General features: G+C 38.4%; 1 protein-coding gene across 1 annotated transcript in view; it reads right to left on the reverse strand.

Annotated features, from left to right (window-relative positions):
- Positions 1-17733, reverse strand: part of OXCT1 (3-oxoacid CoA-transferase 1) — a 90782-nt gene that overhangs the window by 18136 nt on the left and 54913 nt on the right. Inside the window, exon 14 of the mRNA XM_075526758.1 lies at positions 2570-2659. Within this exon, the coding sequence (XP_075382873.1) occupies positions 2570-2659 (90 nt within the window). The remainder of the gene's footprint in view (positions 1-2569; positions 2660-17733) is intronic.

Below are 17733 nucleotides of genomic sequence, written 5' to 3' on the forward strand. Positions count from 1 at the left end.
TGTGAAAAATGTTTCTTCTTGTTTTAAATGTGCTAATTTCAGTTGACTACCCCTAATTCTTTTATAAGGCAGTGACTAGCCATTCTGCATCCACCTTCTCCATGCCCTTATTATGTTGTGTATTTCTATGTTACCCTTCCTCAGTAGTGTTTCTTAAGCTGAAGAGTCTTCTGCAAAACTCATTTCATGTTCTTTCATCTTTCTTCTGTACCTTTTGGTTTTCATTACATGTAAAAATTTAAGTAATTAAAAACATAAATAATTTGAGGCAGAGCATATTTAGTTGTACTTGTAATATACTGCAGATCAGAGTTTAAAAAGAGGAAAATTCTTTGAGTATTTATTTGAGTGTTAAGACAGATACTAGTTTCACCCTCAATTAAGTGTAAATTATATTTTGCCTGCACTCTAAGGACTCAGCCTATTGCTATGTTTAAAAACTGCAACATGAGTACTGAAAGGAGAAGGCAATTTTAAATTCTTAGAAAACTTATTTTAATGTTCAACAAGCCATTACTATTATACAAAAAACTTGAAAAGGATTAAAAGTTTTATTCAGAGAATAAGAACAAAAATGTCCCTATACTAAAAAAGCCAGCAGACACAACAGACTGTCACAGTACATGCAGACATTTCTTTCACTCAGTAGCACACTGGGCTTTGCGCAGGACGAAAGATTGCTCCTCTGTTGCATAAATACAGATGCAGGAAGTTTGTGAGAAAATCTTTGGTGTAACGAATTAAAAAGCCATGAATATAAAATCGGCTCTGTAAGAAGCAGTCACCCCAATAAAAGGCTTCTGACTTTCAGAACTGGTCTCACGGGTGCTATATTTGCTTGTGTATAAAAAGAAAAGAAGAAAAAAAAAAAAGAGGAGCACCTGAAAACTGTAACAGCAGCTTTTGATTTCCAAACATTAGATTTCCATATTTCATCATCTTCACTTTTGAATAAACAAGAAGAAGCAGTATGAAGACCCCCAAAAGAGGCTACGTAACAGGAAAGACTGCCAAGAATACCCTCCATTTTAAAAGAAGAATAAAATGAAAAATCATGCACATAGTTTAGTTTTGCAGTGCCTTCTCACAAAAGTAGAAGAAATAATTTATGAAAGCTTATAACTGGGTCTCTAGAAGTGCACAGCAGGCGTCCCATGTATGTAAAAGCCCAAGTTATGTATCCATATGCCAAAATAAATAATTCTATACCTGGACTGTTTGTAACAGTGAAACTATCTGTGTTTCCATCTTTTTCAGGTTTCAGTACTCCTACTGACACAAAACCAACATGCAAACAACTTCCCAACACTGTACTGAAAAAAGATTTTGGTAATAGTACTTTTAAAACAAAAACTGGCATGAATAATTACACTGTATGTGGCCTCTGAGCCTTAACCAAATTCCACAGTAACTAGAAATTTAGCATAAATATTTATTCAGATCACAGTAATACCTGAAGTATGTGTCTGAACAAATGGATAATTACATATCCAGTTTTTGAGAGGCTGTGATAGGGATGTGAGTCATATAGATGAATTTGCTTTGTACTTTCGTTTACTTATTTACACATCTGCATACGAAAACTATTGGGTCAGACTCAGCCCTGTTACTGAAAATGTGCCCCTTGACATCACAGCTTAGTATAAATTGTGAAACTACTGTATTTTTCAACCATTTTTTTTTAAGTGAAAATTCATTCTTCAAATCACATTTAAAAAACATACAACTGTTAATATATTTAGCTTTCATATTTACATATTTACTATAGTTTACCACACAAATTCCTTATGCTTGCCCTTATGCATTCTGACAGGGATATTATCTTGAAGAATACACAACTAATTCTTATTGCAGACATACAACAAATTTGGAATAACAGAAACACAGAAATTAAACAAAAAGTTTGTTTTTAAACATTTGGTATAGTTCCCTGAAAACAGAGATTTTTGTCCTTCAGTACATTCTTCTCAGAGTTTGGACAGTCCCATTTTAGAAGTTTCAAATGATAACCTTCCTACGACCTTCTGGGGGAGACTGTTTCTATCTATAAAACTCTCCCCACAAAGAATTCTCTAGATTAACCTCTATCACATAATGATGTAAGGCAGCCTGCATCTCATCACACAAAAAAGATCTATTCTATTAAGCTGTCAGTACCAATTTGGCAACTTCGAAGGTAAATATCATTCCATCATAACAAGTATTTAACCATGAGGAACCTCATTTTTCAAATTATTCTGAGGCAAAGAGTAAAATCTCTGGGGTAGCATCTACTGTAGCTCTGGCAATTGCCGTTCTCATTAAATTTCCATGAAGTAACTAAAAAATGTGTACAGCTTTTAAACATCAAGTTAATATTTCATTTTTTTCCATGGTGAATGATTCACTTACAAGAGGAAAGGAACCATACTAACCTAGCCCCCTGTTGCATCTCCATAATAACTATCAGCAAAACTGTCAAATCCTCACAAAGTAGCAGAATGAATGTAAGATGTCTTTTTTTTTTTATTTTCTTCTGTTATTGGTACAGCACAAAACACTTATTTAGAAAGAAGTTGCAGAGCCTTACCTTGGCTGAGTGCTCCATGGTGACAACCACTTTGGTCTGCGCACTGGATACCAGGTCCATGGCACCCCCCATTCCTTTCACCATCTTACCCTAAAATGAAATTTTTAATGGAAATGCAACACTTCTACTATTTATATATATATAAAAAAAGATAGAATATATTGGCTGCAAGGATAGCACAAGATATTCACCTTTTCCTGCCTAAAAAGCCCACCTATTTCATCACCACTGTATTCAAACACTAACAGAGCTTCACCAGAGTGAAAACAGCTGTATCATTCTAGGCTCTATATGATGCAAATAGGAGAACAATGATGAGTAGGATAAGGATCCACTGCCATGGCTGGTGCCCTGGGGTGTAAATTAAATCTGAGTAGTACCATTGGCTTAATGGAAGCCCTGAGACTGAGGAGCAATTAACTTAGTTCCAATGGTTCTGACATTAGAAAAGCAAAACGTTCATTCTCCTGTTGATAGAAAATGTCATAACTTCCTCAAAAGAAATCTTTGCTTATGAAATGTAGCAACAAGAACATCTGAGTACTCTCCACCTGCCAGTTTAGAAAGCCATGGCTCGTATCACTGTATCAGCACAAACCGATCTTTTTGTTCTGTTCCAGATGTCTGTGGATGTCATTTCAGAACATGGGCAAATAAATCAATGTGGATCGGTATTCACTTCTGTTTGTCCCTCAAACCAAGCAATGCTTTCTGCCTCTCTGACTCATTCTTCTCTTAAAGAGTGTTAGAATTGCACCTGTTATCACAGCAGCTGTATTATGGCTTGGTGTTCAGCTACCTCTATTTTTACTTTCCACAATGCTACAGCATTCAACCCCTGCCTGCTTCCACCACCTTAAACTGAACAGATCTAATCTTGGAAGGTAAAAGGTCCAGACTTGGCACACTTCTGACAGGAAATGATCATAAGTACAAAATTCTATCAGTATGAGCAGAGCAGTCTTTTTTGGACAACAAGCACTAGACCCCAAAAAGCAAACAAGGCAACAACCTCATACGCCACTCCAGAGCTGCTGAGGAGGGCAGAAAGGGGGGTGGAACATCAAGGCACCTGCATGATAGGGGACATTAGTAGGAAACAAGACGCAAGGAATTTTACAGATTAAAATAAATTTCTGTCTCAAGTGTTTTGTATTTGCTCTCTTTTGACTGGTTATTATCTGTAATTAAAATAAATTATGGACAGTAATACAATGTATGCTATTTTATATATGAAACCTAAAAGTATATGGTTAAACAACTGGAAAACTTCCTAGTTTTTTTTCTTATGCTTCCTTTTATTAGCTATGTGATTCAGTACCTTACTAGTTTCAGTACCTATGGTCCATGATATAAAATATATGGAAGAGACTTGCCTCATTAAGCTGCCAGGCCAGCAACTTATTGGTATCTTGATCATTATGGTTTCTTGATCATAATGAAGGGAATATACCCCCCCCCATCCCTGCAATCATATTTTCTTACTGTTTGCACAGTGAAGAATAAATCATATCTTCCTCTATCTACAAACAACCCTTCTGGAATTTCTCAGGTCAGATTAATATTTAATATTAATCACATTAATTAACATTACTACTAAATATTTCTTTGCAAATACAAACCTGAAAGGGATGAGAGGATTTATCTCTGTCCTTAACTTCCTGGCACTGCTCATATCATTCTCCATCCTACCTGGAACTACAGAGCTCTTACAGAGACTGCAGTGACCTCCCACCTGCCTGCCAGAGGCTTGCTGACAAGATAATGCAGAGTAGCTGAAGACGATGGATTATCTCCCCAGTAACTCAGAATATGTCTGCATTGAGGATTACGCTATCAATACACCTGTCCTGACAGTGGCATTAGCTCATTTTCCAGGCCTTCCAGTTCTATTAACTAGTAATGACCTACAGCAACTAGGAAATATCTGAAGAAGCAAGTGCCGATGAATGACAATCTACAGCTGGAGAAGCTGTCATACAGGACTGAGAGAAGAGACTTCACCCCTTTGTGTACGCAGAAGCAGGAAAATGCAAGTTAAGTTGAAGAGAAGGACTGAGGGACCTTTAAATTGCTCCATTTGCTCCTCCTCTTTAGGCAAACATACCCATCACTGTAGGGTGTCTGGTAAAGCAAATCAATTAAGCATTAACTCCAACTAGCCAAGCAATTACATGCTTTCATTTTGAGGAATATCCAAAGCATAAGAGCCTTACATTGCTCTCAGTGCATCTACCAAACTCCCACAACTTGCACTTTCCCCCACACCATACTGGTATAGGGGACAGCTGCATCCTAAATTTGAATTAAAATGCTCAAGACTAAAAGGTGATTCCCAAAAGACATTTTGTTCCTTTTTGCCTAGGATAAGCATGCAGACCAAAACAGTTCTGATATTTATAAACACTGCACATTTACAAGCAACAAGCAATTTCTCTTTTAAATTTTAATAGCTTATTTAATGGCATCTGACATAAGTCAGACTGTTTTATTTGAATACTTTGCATGTAATATGCAGTCTGTCATAAAAATAAACCTTTTCTCTTCCTGAAGACCGCTTGAAACAGCCACCTCTGCTGTGAAATCTCTGAAGAAAATCTAAATTGGGTTTATAGTGCTGGATACTAGCTGAAGTGGGAACTATACATTTCACTTCAATAAAATGTTAATTTTTATTTATTTTTGATTGAACAGGGCAAATTGCAGACAGTAAAACTGTTCACTCTTGGTTGCTTGATTAGGCATTTAAGTGTAATGTAATAACTTGTACAAAGCTCAATTGTTTTAAACAATTCAGAAAAAAAATAAAAAAAAAAGGAGGTATTTCAAATAAGCAACTGCTAAAGTACATTGGCAGGTTTCCTGTTCCTTCTTAACATGTTGGTAATGTCCAGGGTTTGCATGCCCCCCCAGTAATTTATTTAAGATTATTTTTGTTAGTTCCCAATTACATTGGTGCTGCTAGCTTAAGAAAAAACTGAGTTCAGTGCTAGAGCACTGGTAATTTGAAGCACTATTATAAAGCCCACTTCATCAGCAAGAGCTTTAAGTGAGAAGAAAAGTTTTTTGAATTAGCCATGTACTTCCTGGGAGGTCCAATGTTGGCAATATTTATACAGAGGGTTAGGTAGAGGACAGAAACAACCTGACAGTTTCCTTGTAGCTTCTCAGTTACCATAAAAGATCCATATTGCAGGGAGGAATTCTGCTTTTCCCATTGTGCTTAATCAGCAGTTCTTGCTAAATCTCAGTCCAAATAATGTCAGGATGCAAGAGGTGGAAATTTATAGACCTGATGGATTTTTTTTTTTTTTAAATTACAACATTCAGTTCTTCTGCTTCTTCACAGCCATAAAACCACACAAAATTAGTGGAATTTCTTATAATGCCTACTTACTGCAAAATAAATTATTTTGTTATTGTGGTGATGGGGCATCTTTAAGAAAATATGAGAGAAGGGTACATATTTTCTCATCTGATGTCTTCATACCTGAACATCATTTGAGTGGTCAAAATACAACATGAAAGAGCCTGAGAAAGTAATTTAACCTAATAGTAATTCCTAAACAGAAACTTTCCCGTTGGTTTGGTCACTTGTGGCATCCAAGACAACCTGTGGCATTCCAGCAGAAGCTTGTGAGTACCCCAAGGTGGGCAAGACAGTCAAGACATTTTTCAAGAAGATGTGAAGTTTTTCCACAATGGTATTGCAAGGTATAAAGCTGCTATAGCAAGCAGGAAACAATTTATAAGAAAGTCCAAACAGACTAAAAAGAGTTGGCTGAGAGAAAAGAGGAAAACTCAGGAACCTTCAAACACTATTAAGCTCTTGAATCCATGCTGGTGCCTTACACCTTTCCTCTATATTCCCAGGGGGAAGGACTTTTCTTCCATAACTGAATTTTATAGCTACTCCCAACATCATAGGATAGAATGCATCTGAACTGATCTCGTTATGTTAAAAGAACATGATCTTTTGAGACAAACACATATCACATCAACAGTACAGCAAAGCAGATGCTAATGACATGCTCAAGAAACAGTGAAAACTTACCAGTAGTAAATGCAGAGTTTGAAGGGTTAGAATGCAGATGCAAATAAAAGCTTGAATAATTGCATTTAAAATTGAATATCAAGGGACAGCCAAGGTCAAAATGTATACCCTTTTGAAAAGGAACCGAGCTACTTCCTGTTAAGAGTCCTTGCCCGTGTTGCCAACTGCCCTAATACTGTATTAAATAAATAGCATTTAGTCTGAAATTTCTCTTTCCCTCCATTAAATAAAGAATACATATGCCTCACACTATGCTCAAAGCTAGTAAAACTACTGTTTCAAAAACTCTTACAGAAGATAACGAATGCTTCTAGTTTACATGCAAGCTTCCCATTCAATCTGAATTTTCAGGCATCCCCCTGGAGGACCTTGAGCAAGCTACCTAGGATGCGGTAATAAAGATTTCAAGAATGTCAGTATGGTCTCTGAGGGCCACAGACACAGACTAGGTGGCAGGTACAGAATCCATCACCAGTCTTAGCTTCCTTATGAAAGGAAAGAATTATATCGTGCCAGGGACAACTACTAAAATTCAGAGCAACTGGAACAGTATGAACTCCACAGAGAAAAGCAGAAATTAAGGTAATGCAGTGGATAAAAGACATTTTCATCACCACCATTCTGTGATCAGCTGTGCTATTGCTGCAGTCAAAAGGATGACCTTAGGACCCCTTCAAAGTTTTCTGCTCTGTCCCTCTCTGCAGTGGTACGTATGCACTACTAACATACATTAGTCACACAGGTCTCCCTCTCTGTATAGGTACTGTCTGTCTTCACAGATGTGCCAGCTTCAAATGACATGCACAGCACAAGTAAGGAGGTCATCAGAGCCATATATAACTATTTAACAAAAATATCTCGTTAATTGTTGTGAGGTTAGATGTGGTTGGTTTGGGGTTTTTTTGTTTGTTTGGGGGGGTGCATATTTGCACAGACATTAGCTTTGTACAAAAAAGATACCAATCAGAAAGTAACATTAAAAAAAATACATATACATAAATCTGCTCTAACTACATAAAAAATGTAGATTGCAATCCTTTGCCCATTGCTAACAGTCCTGCCCAGTGTTTAAAGGAAAGGTATGTTTATAGTTGATTCTAAAATGAAAGCCACAACTCCTCCAGATTTCACTTTCCATTTCTTCAGTGAAGAAGACTGGATGAAGACTGTCTCAAAAAAGATGCACAAAGCTGAAGATTAAGTGTTCTGAAATATACTTCCTTGTCCCATTTTCCACTGACTGTATGTCCTTATGTGGCACGATTACAGAATTATCGTAAGTATACTGTCAACTATAACAGCTAGATTAGATTTTACTCTGAGAATATGACTGAATAAACATTACCAAGAAACACTGGGAAATGGGATTCCTGAATCAGCAGAGTTGATAATGCAACAAACAACGAAGAGTTAATACTGGCTGAATGCAACAAAGCTGAGCACACTCTACATGCACAACAGGGTGAAGATATTTTTTTAAAGGATGTCCAAAATAATGATGTAGTTGTATGGCTTAGCCATACAGAAAATGACCTGATTTTCAAGAATGCTAACCAGATATCTCCCAACACACACATAACGAAACACAAAATTAAAAAGTAAATATAATTTTTGAAAGGATGGAACGTAAGTTCTTGAGTGACTGATATTTCTTGGCCAAATTTATTAATAACTCTTCCCTAAAATGCAGCATACACAAATATGTGCACTAACTATATTTATATTTTTACCTTCCATAACCAGAAAATTAAGGCAGCATAAAATATGTGCAAAGAAAGTTGGTCAAATTTTATTCCTTTATTCTCCTATAAAACTAACTTGAAATAACCATTGGCAACAGATTTGAATGACTGAGTGAAATTCAAATGAATACATCGAGAAAACTGCATCTCAGGAGCAACTCAAAGCAGTCTGTGACATGCTTCATTGAAATGGATTTGCTTTACAGTGATGAATGTTATTTCAGTGTAATGGGACAGCTAAGCCTTCCATTTACTTTTGCATACCATTTCCAAAACACACAGCATAGCATGCAATAATCAAATATTACTGCCAGCATAATACTAGTCTCACTTGAAAGTGATGGTTCAATACTGTAGTCACAACTGTTACCAGTAATGCACAGATCAGGAGTCTTTTGACATACGCTTGTATTTTTTAGACAGGCTGAATTTCTTCAGCTGCTCTCATTATACAGATGCCTAATGCATAGCTGCCACTTCCCACATTGAAAATTTCAGAGAGTATGAATAAAATACCAACAGTGAGCTCCTACATCCCTTCCATGAAGTCTGAAGAGAAATAAACACAAGCAAAATTGATAGGAAAAGCCCTCAAAAAGGTGGAAGAAGTAGAGCTAACACAATATGCTCCCTTTCTCCTTTGAGGCTCTAGGACTCTTCCAATGGTGGCAATTATGCGCTGCAAGGGCTCTGCAGGGCTTCCAGGCACGTTTTTGTTAGGAGAGAAGCACTAAGCTGATATACTATTGTAGGCTTCGTTCCAAGACACGTGTCCACAAAAACCTAATATCTCTTCATATTAAAATAATATCCCATTGAAATGCAGATTTCCAGGGAGACTCTAGGTAACTGCAGGTCCCCTCCTCCTTTGTCCAACTACTGCTGTATAAGCCCTTCGCAGTAATGTCCTAGACATCAGACAACTTCACATTACTACTAAGAGAAACCCAGCCACTGAATATAATTAACCTGCATATTTTCTATTCATATAGAATTTAGCTAATTTGTAGTGCTTAATTCATTTTACGGTTAATAGTTAAAATATGTTTCTCAAAAGTTCTTGCAATGCTGTACAACTTTAAACAAAACACTGACAGTTTGATGCACTCAGTGCAACAGAAATACTCGAAGAGAGTTACTAGACAGTGTGTTTGGATTCAAAATTAAAATAAGCCTTGCGTAAAGACACTCCTGTTCAAGCGAAGTGGCAAACAGCCTGCAACAGGGCTCCTTGGAGAAGACCTATGCTCTCAGGTATTCAGGGATTTGTGTCCATTCTCCCATTATTAAAAATGATAATTTCAAGTCAGAAAAGCTGTTGCTGTGGAGCCCTCTGCTCTCACGTTTGACACTACAAATAATACATAAAAACAAAAACAAAAAAACATCACGCAGTCACATATTCAGCTGGCCTCTGCCAGTTTACTTTCATTTTAAAAATGTCTCTACCAATGAACATGGAGTTCACCTCATGGTCAAAGTGTCCAAAATGGTGCAAAAGATGTACTTTGAAGCTCTATAGAAAAACTACCAATAATGTATAAAATCGTATTTCTAACGCCTTAGGTTATACTGACCTCTACAGATGGTAAATTATATGATTTATTACTAAATTGGAATTGGGTTTCCTCATGTCGTCTTCTTTTCAGATAATCTTCTTTGATAAAGCTTAGAATTTTTGTATCATTTTCCTTCAATTTATTTCATTATTAAGGCTTTAATCCTTTAGGTTTGGCTACTCCAAGTCAGAGCATTAAAAATTAAGGCTGCTGCTTCTAAAATTCAAGGATTATTTACTTATTTTTTCCAAGAACAATGCAGATTTATGTATCCAAACTGCATCACCCTGCACAAATTACATCACCCTCTTCCTCAGTCCCCTAACTGTGTTACCTTCACTATCAAAACACGAATCTTCTCCAGCAGAAGAATATACAAAGCTAGACTTAATTTTCTTGCTCAAAATTGTATTTGGTTTATATTGTTTGTAGGGAATAGAGATGTTAAATAGTATCAGTCCCGGTATCATCCCTGAGGCTGCTGCTTGTTAACTGAACTGCTGGCCACTAGGCTTTGAGCCTAGTGGTTTAGGAAATTGCCAGCTTCCTTGGCACCTTTGAATGTATACTGTCTGCCCTCGTGGACTTACACATGTCCAGTTTACTTAATCAGTCCTCAGTCCTCTTCTACGGCGAGTACTACCCACCCTCCCCCAAATTCTACCACTAAACATAGAGACCATGCCACTAAAGTCTAAGGCAAAGATGTTGAGTACCTCAGCCTTCATTCAGAATCATAGAATCATAGAAACATTTAGGTTGGAAAAGACCTTTAAGATCATTAAGTCCAACCATTAACCTAGCCCTGCCAAGTCCACCACTAAACCATGTCCATAAGCACCTCATCCAAACGTCTTTTAAATACCTCCAGGGATGGGGACTCAACCACTTCCCTGGGCAGCCTGTTCCAATGCTTGATAACCCTTTCAGTGAAGACATTTTTCCTAATATCCAATCTAAACCTCCCCTGGCGCAACTTGAGGCTGTTTCCTCTTGTCCTATCACTTGTTACTTGGGAGAAGAGACCGACCCCCACCTCTCTACAACCTCCTTTCAGGTAGTTGTAGAGAGCGATAAGGTCTCCCCTCAGCCTCCTTTTCTCCAGGCTGAACAACCCCAGTTCCCTCAGCCGCTCCTCATCAGACTTGTGCTCCAGACCCTTCACCAGCTTCGTTGCCCTTCTCTGGACACGCTCCAGCACCTCAATGTCTCTCTTGTAGTGGGGGGCCCAAAACTGAACACAGTATTCGAGGTGTGGCCTCACCAGTGCCGAGTACAGGGGCACGATCACTGCCCTAGTCCTGCTGGCCACACCATTTCTGATACAAGCCAGGATGCCATTGACTTTCTTGGCCACCTGGCCACACTGCTGGCTCATCTTCAGCTGGCTGTCAACCAACACCCCCCGGTCCTTTTCCACCAGGCAGCTTTCCAGCCACTCTTCCCCAAGCCTGTAGCGTTGCATGGGGTTGCTGTGGCCCAAGTGCAGGACCTGGCACTTGTTCTTGTTGAACCCCATACAATTGACCTCAGCCCATCAATCCAGCCTGTCCAGGTCCCTCTGCAGAGCCTGCCTACCCTCAAGCAGATCAACACTCCCACACAACTTGGTGTCATCTGCAAACTTACTGAGGGTGCACTCGATTCCCTCGTCCAGATCATTGATAAAGATATTAAACAGAACTGGCCCCAGCACAGAGCCCTGGGGAACACCACTTGTGACCGGCCACCATCTGGATTTAACTCCATTCACCACCACTCTTTGGGCCCAGCCATCCAGCCAGTTCTTTACCCAGCGAAGAGTACACTCGTTCAAGCCATGAGCAGCCAGTTTCTCCAGGAGAATGCTGTGGGAAACCATGTCAAAGGCTTTACTGAAGTCTAGGTAGACAACATCCACAGCCTTTCCCTCATCCACTAAGCAGGTCACCTTGTCACAGAAGGACATCAGGTTAGTCAAGCAGGACCTGCCTTTCATAAACACATGCTGGCTGGGCCTGATCACCTGGTTGTCCTGTACATGCCACGTGATGGCACTCAAGATGATCTGCTCCATAACCTTCCACTACACCGAAGTCAGATGGACAGGCCTGTAGTTCCCCAGGTCCTCCTTCCGGCCCTGCTTGTAGATGGGTGTCACATTTGCTAATCTCTGGTCAACTGGGACCTCCCTGGTTAGCCAGGACTGCTGATAAAGGATTGAGAGTGGCTTAGTGAGCACTTCTGCCAGCTCCTTTGGTACCCTTGGGTGGATCCCATCCAGCCCCAGAGACTTGTGTGTGTCTAAGTGGTGTAGCAGGTCACTCACCATTTCCCCTGGGGTTATGGGGGCTTCATTCTGCTCCCTGTCCCTGTCTTGCAGCTCAGGGGACTGGGTACCCCAAGAACAACTGGTCTTACTATTAAAGACTGAGGCAAAGAAGGCATTAAGTACCTCAGCCTTTTCCTCATCCTTTGTCACTATGTTTCCACCCGCATCCAATAAAGGATGGAGATTGTCCTTAGCCCTCCTTTTGTTGTTAATCTATTTATAGAAACATTTTTAATTGTCTTTTACTGCAGTAGCCAGATTAAGTTCTAGTTGGGGTTTGGCTCTTCTGATTTTCTCCCTTCACAACCTCATGACATCCTTGTAGTCCTCCTGAGTATGTTGCCCTCTCATTAATTATATGCTTCATAGTTAGATTTTTCACCTGTAATAAGTTTCTGCCTACTGAATGTCTTTCATTCTTTCATTTGTGCTGTCATTCAGCACCTCAATGTCTTTCTTAGTGAGGGGCCCAAAACTGAACAGAGTATTCAAAGTGCAGCCTCACCAGTGCCAAGTACAGGGGCACGATCACTTCCCTAGTCCTCTTGGCCACGCTATTTTTGATACAAGCCAGGATGCCGTTGGCTTTCTTGGCCACCTGGGCACACTGCTGGCTCATATTCAGCCAGCTGTCAACCAACACCCCCAGGTCCTTTTCTGCCTGGCAGCTTTCCAGCCACTCTTCCCCAAGCCTGTAGCGTTGCATGGGGTTGTTGTGGCCCAAGTGCAGGACCTGGCACTTGGCCTTGTTAAACCTCATACAATGTACCTTCCATTAGGAAGGTACCTTCCATTAGGAAGATCTGTAGGTCATGACAGAATCACTGTCATGTACCTTCCATTAGGAAGGCTGTAGAAAATAAAGCAGTACTTCGCAGTAAGGTGTAGCCACCAGAAGGGCAGCAGAAACTGTTTCATAAAATGCTTCTATTCTGAGGTAGAAAAGTCACCAGTAGAAAGGAACGACAAACAAAACAAGTACAGGCAAGGAGATGTGCAGTCAGTCCCACAACTTTCAAAATCCTAAGTGAGACAATTTAAACTGCCACAGGAGCCAGGACTGCTGCGACAGTGCATGCTCGTGCTGCTGCTCTGTAGATGCAGTGAAGCTGCGCTGCCAGCAGCAATTTCTGTCAGTAGCTTGAGAGACACTGATAGGTCAGATACTGTGTCCTTCACTCACAAAGTGAAACATGGCTCCAGCCAGTAGCTGCCAGCATCCATGGGCTCCCATCTGGTCTGGCCTGTCTGCCCTACTCCATGGCGGTGTCCTCACCATTTCTCTTCCACCTCTCTTGCCCGCCTTCTCCCAGCTGCATTGTGTTCCCAGGGGCTCCTCAGAAATTTGCCACCTCCTTCTCCTTTCCCTCCCCAGAAACTCTCTTCTTAGTTGGAGAAATACCAAAGGGAAGAAGACAAAAAGCCATTAAGTAGTAGTGCTTAATGGAATAAAACTACCAATAAATGCCAGTGTTTGGGAAGTAACTTCTGCCTAAGCAAACAGCATTGTTTACTGCATGTGCTTAAAATATTCTCACCCTCTTCTTCCTTTACTCACGGGATTTTCCTCTCCATTAGAACTTAGCAGATAAGAGCGAAGAAAGAGCTGTAATTATTGCAATGAGCCTTCCTTAGCTCAGTTGTAATTCAGAATATATTCTGAATTATATATATATAATTATATACATAAATATATACATGGTTTTTATATATTATATATAACAATATAATATGAACTATATATAATGAATATATATATAATAGAATAATAACTGAGTTATTGTTCTGAGTTATAACTCAGAATAAGTGCAAGTACATACACACATGCACACACTAGGCCTCAAGTGTTATCAAGCTCTTATGAGACAGAAAGGATAGCTTCACGATGGTACTTATTCAAAACATGAAATTTAGAGTTATTACTTGCCTCTGAAACAATGGCAAATACCATCAATCCAAGAACCCAAAAGCTACAGCATATAAGAAATACTTAAACCAAACCTAAATGCAAAGCTAAGTGAAAAACGTTACAATAAAATACAGCTTAAAGTTTCCTTACAACATGAGCTTTCAGCAAAGTCGATCTTTGTATGACCCCACACAAACCTTGTGACTAAAAAAAGATGCATGTCGCTCATAATTCAACTTAACTGATGATAACACATCATCTTATTTACAGGAAAAGCAGGAACATCTGAACGCCTACATGCTGGTTAACACCATTTTAAAAATCTGTACTGTAGAATAGTAATAACACATCAGTAAACCAGATTAAGACTCGTCTGACCAACAGATCTCAAAACAAAGTAACCAAGGGGAAACGATTGCTGATTACAAAGGCTGCTGGCTGGATTTATGGAGTGACATCAGGCATATTTACTTACAAGTAAATACAAACTCACTGCAAAAGAAATTTGTAGACAGCCGAAGGTTTGTAAGAGTGGCAAATGAGGACAGCAAAAAGTCACAGGGGCCCATGTGGTGTATGCTAGTAAAAAGGTACACCTCAAGGGTAACAACAAGACAAATAAAAGCTACCCAAAGTCCTATTTTATACATTGCTGTTTTGAAAATGTACCTGTTATTCATAAATTTGGGGCTGAACAGAATGGAGATGCATCTTCATAAGCAAAATAAGCAATTCCAGATAAGGAAAATAATGCCCTTGATATGGATGCAAAACTAAAATCAGCATCTTCTAGAGAACATAAAGCACTGAAGGAAGGAATATGTAAGTCTGCACAGTTTTGAGGAAAAACTTAGAATACAATCTAAGCTTCAATGTGTAAGAAATATGTTTGTAAATGAATGTGGTTTATTAATGCAAAATGCTGGTTTCATCTTTTAATAGTTCAGATCTTGAAAGGCAGGTCACAAAAACTGTCAGTGAAAGAATGTCAACTTCAGAAACTTCAGAACTTTCAATTTCAGAAAAATGAGTTTAATTTCTACATGGCAAAAAGTGTTCTGAAAGAAAGGAAAAAGTGCACAAAGCTGCTAGAAAAGTTAATATACTTAGTCCCTGAAAGCATTGTGTGGTATTGCAAGCGTCATTTGTGCCTGCAATGTCTGTGAATGCTGTGCTTTTGTTCAGTCTAAGTGTAGGACAAAAGCTAAAGTTGAGTTTTTAAAAGCATTTTAGACTGTTAAATGTTTTGCTTCAACACAGATGTTACTAGCAAGTTGAAAATACCATAAAAATAACTCTGATAGTCTCCAACTGTGACATATCTTTGGAAACTGATGCTAACAGAAATCAAACAAGTGCTGGACAGTCAACTAAATATATTGGGAAAATATCTGTGGAAAATACCTTGATTTTGAAGTTTGTCTAAATACAGAAAAAGTTGAATTTTCACCTTTTTCTCTAAAGATAACTGTATACATACCCTGAGCAAAAATGTCAATTTTGATTCAATACTTAAACAACATTGAAACATAGTTTGTTGTATGAAATACAAATACATGTAGTTTATCAAGTTTAGAAAATGCTTGCTAAGCATGACTAATTTTGCCAAACATAGAAAAGACAGAACTGTAAAAAACAACAAAAGTTGGCATGAGAAAATGGCAATACATGTTGATTTTAACTGCAAGCTTTAATTTAGAAAGAAGAAGTCCTGCAACTCTATTTACAAGTACTATAATGAACAGTAACCCCGAACACTGCTTGCTAAAAAGCTTTGGAACATAGCAGGAAAATCCTAGGAAAAGCCAATGGGAGTGGAGGTCAAAATAAAAATAAAACTGGAAATATAGCACAATGGGCTATTTTGTAAAAAATGAAAAAAAAAAACCACCCACCCCAAGTAAAATGAAACCAAGCAAGAAAACAAGTGGTGAATTGCTCCGGCTCATGACATTGCTCTTCAAGAATCAATGCTCTAGTGAATAGCTTTTAGATTCAGCACTGCATGAAATTGTATATCCTGAGATACCAATATGGTCAGTTGAAATTACTGGGATTTTTTGGCATTAAAATCTAGCCACTGATGATTCAGAAGTGCCTTTTTTCAAACATTTCAGCTTCATGAGCTATCACTAGAGGTGCATTTTTGCTGGTTTACTAGGAATACTTCAGAGCAGGAATCTTTATTTATTACTTGTTCACTTGGGTATTTTGAAGAATACCTCTCTTGCCGCTTCAATTCACAAAAACAATGAAAAAGCAAACAAAGCAATTCTTCCTACCTGAAATTCAACCCACCCCCTTCTGTTTTCTAATAGGCTTTTCAGAAACAGCTTGAGTAAACAGAAGGCTTTACCAGGTGCAGGAACATTTAACACTGCTTTTGCAGGACCACAGGATTGTCAAAGAAGAAAATCTCAGGAGTTAAGTAATGTTGAATATAAAGGATAGTCTAGGAACACATTTATATAGTGACTTTCATTTTGCAAAAGTATAAGGAGAATGTCAGTCTAAGGCAACCCAGCTAAACAAAACCTAGAATTTAACTGACAATTGAAATGAAAAGATGTATAGATTAAAATCATCTTGAACTGCGCCTATAAGAAAATATCTGAATACTATTTACAAAAAAAATTGAATTTATACTATAACAACTTACCTTTAAATATTTTTTCTAGTCTATCTTCAAAATTTTGACAGAGAATGTAATCATCAGAATAATTTTTAAAAGCCACTATGTAAGCAAGTAATTTCTACTTGTATAAGACACCACAGCCATCACAAGTTAACATATAGGAAATGCTTTCACAAAACCAGAGCTACTTCATCCAGTAAAAGAAAACAGTAGTCCTTAGACTGACATGAAGGAAAAAATATCCCACTCAGCTTCTCAGTGACATATACCTGCAGTACTGGACTGACAGGGTAGTTTCCTTACATTTATTTACATCAATCATCTCAAAAAAATACAGTTTACTAAAGGTAAGTTTTTTAAGGTTAGCTATTTAAAATACATAATTAGAGTTTGGGTAAGTTATCATACCTGTGAGATACAGAGCCATAGATAAATCAGGTGAACTCCAATTTTAGTTACCTGAGGTTTCAACTCCTCGGAAAATTACACTATCATACTTTTGCCTTGGCTCAAACAACAAACCTAGGGTTAAAAATGTAATTTGATTGATCCCTTATATTTCAAAGTGTGTGTGGTTTCCTCCATCGAGGCTGGTTTCATTATTTTGGATTCTAGTGACAAGTTCTTGTAACTCAAGATAAAAAAAGAAATTGGAATTGGACAACGCAAAGCCAACCAGTATTACCTTAATGCACGTCATACTTGGACTCCTACAGTGTATCTGACCATCAGATTATGTTTAAAACACAGAGTTCCATCAAAAGACACAAAACAGCAACAGAAGAGCACACACAGGATCTCAGAGTGATGCACTAACAGCAGCATTAATTTTCAGACCCCATTTTTCACAATATTAACTGGATGACACTGCAAGTTGAAGAGAGTCTTGATTACTCTACCACTTTTATCAGTGCGGTCTGAAAAGATCTATCCAGCACTAGTCCATCTGTTCTC

This window comes from Mycteria americana, chromosome Z (genome assembly GCF_035582795.1).
Source record: "Mycteria americana isolate JAX WOST 10 ecotype Jacksonville Zoo and Gardens chromosome Z, USCA_MyAme_1.0, whole genome shotgun sequence".
In the NCBI taxonomy this organism is placed as follows: domain Eukaryota; kingdom Metazoa; phylum Chordata; class Aves; order Ciconiiformes; family Ciconiidae; genus Mycteria; species Mycteria americana.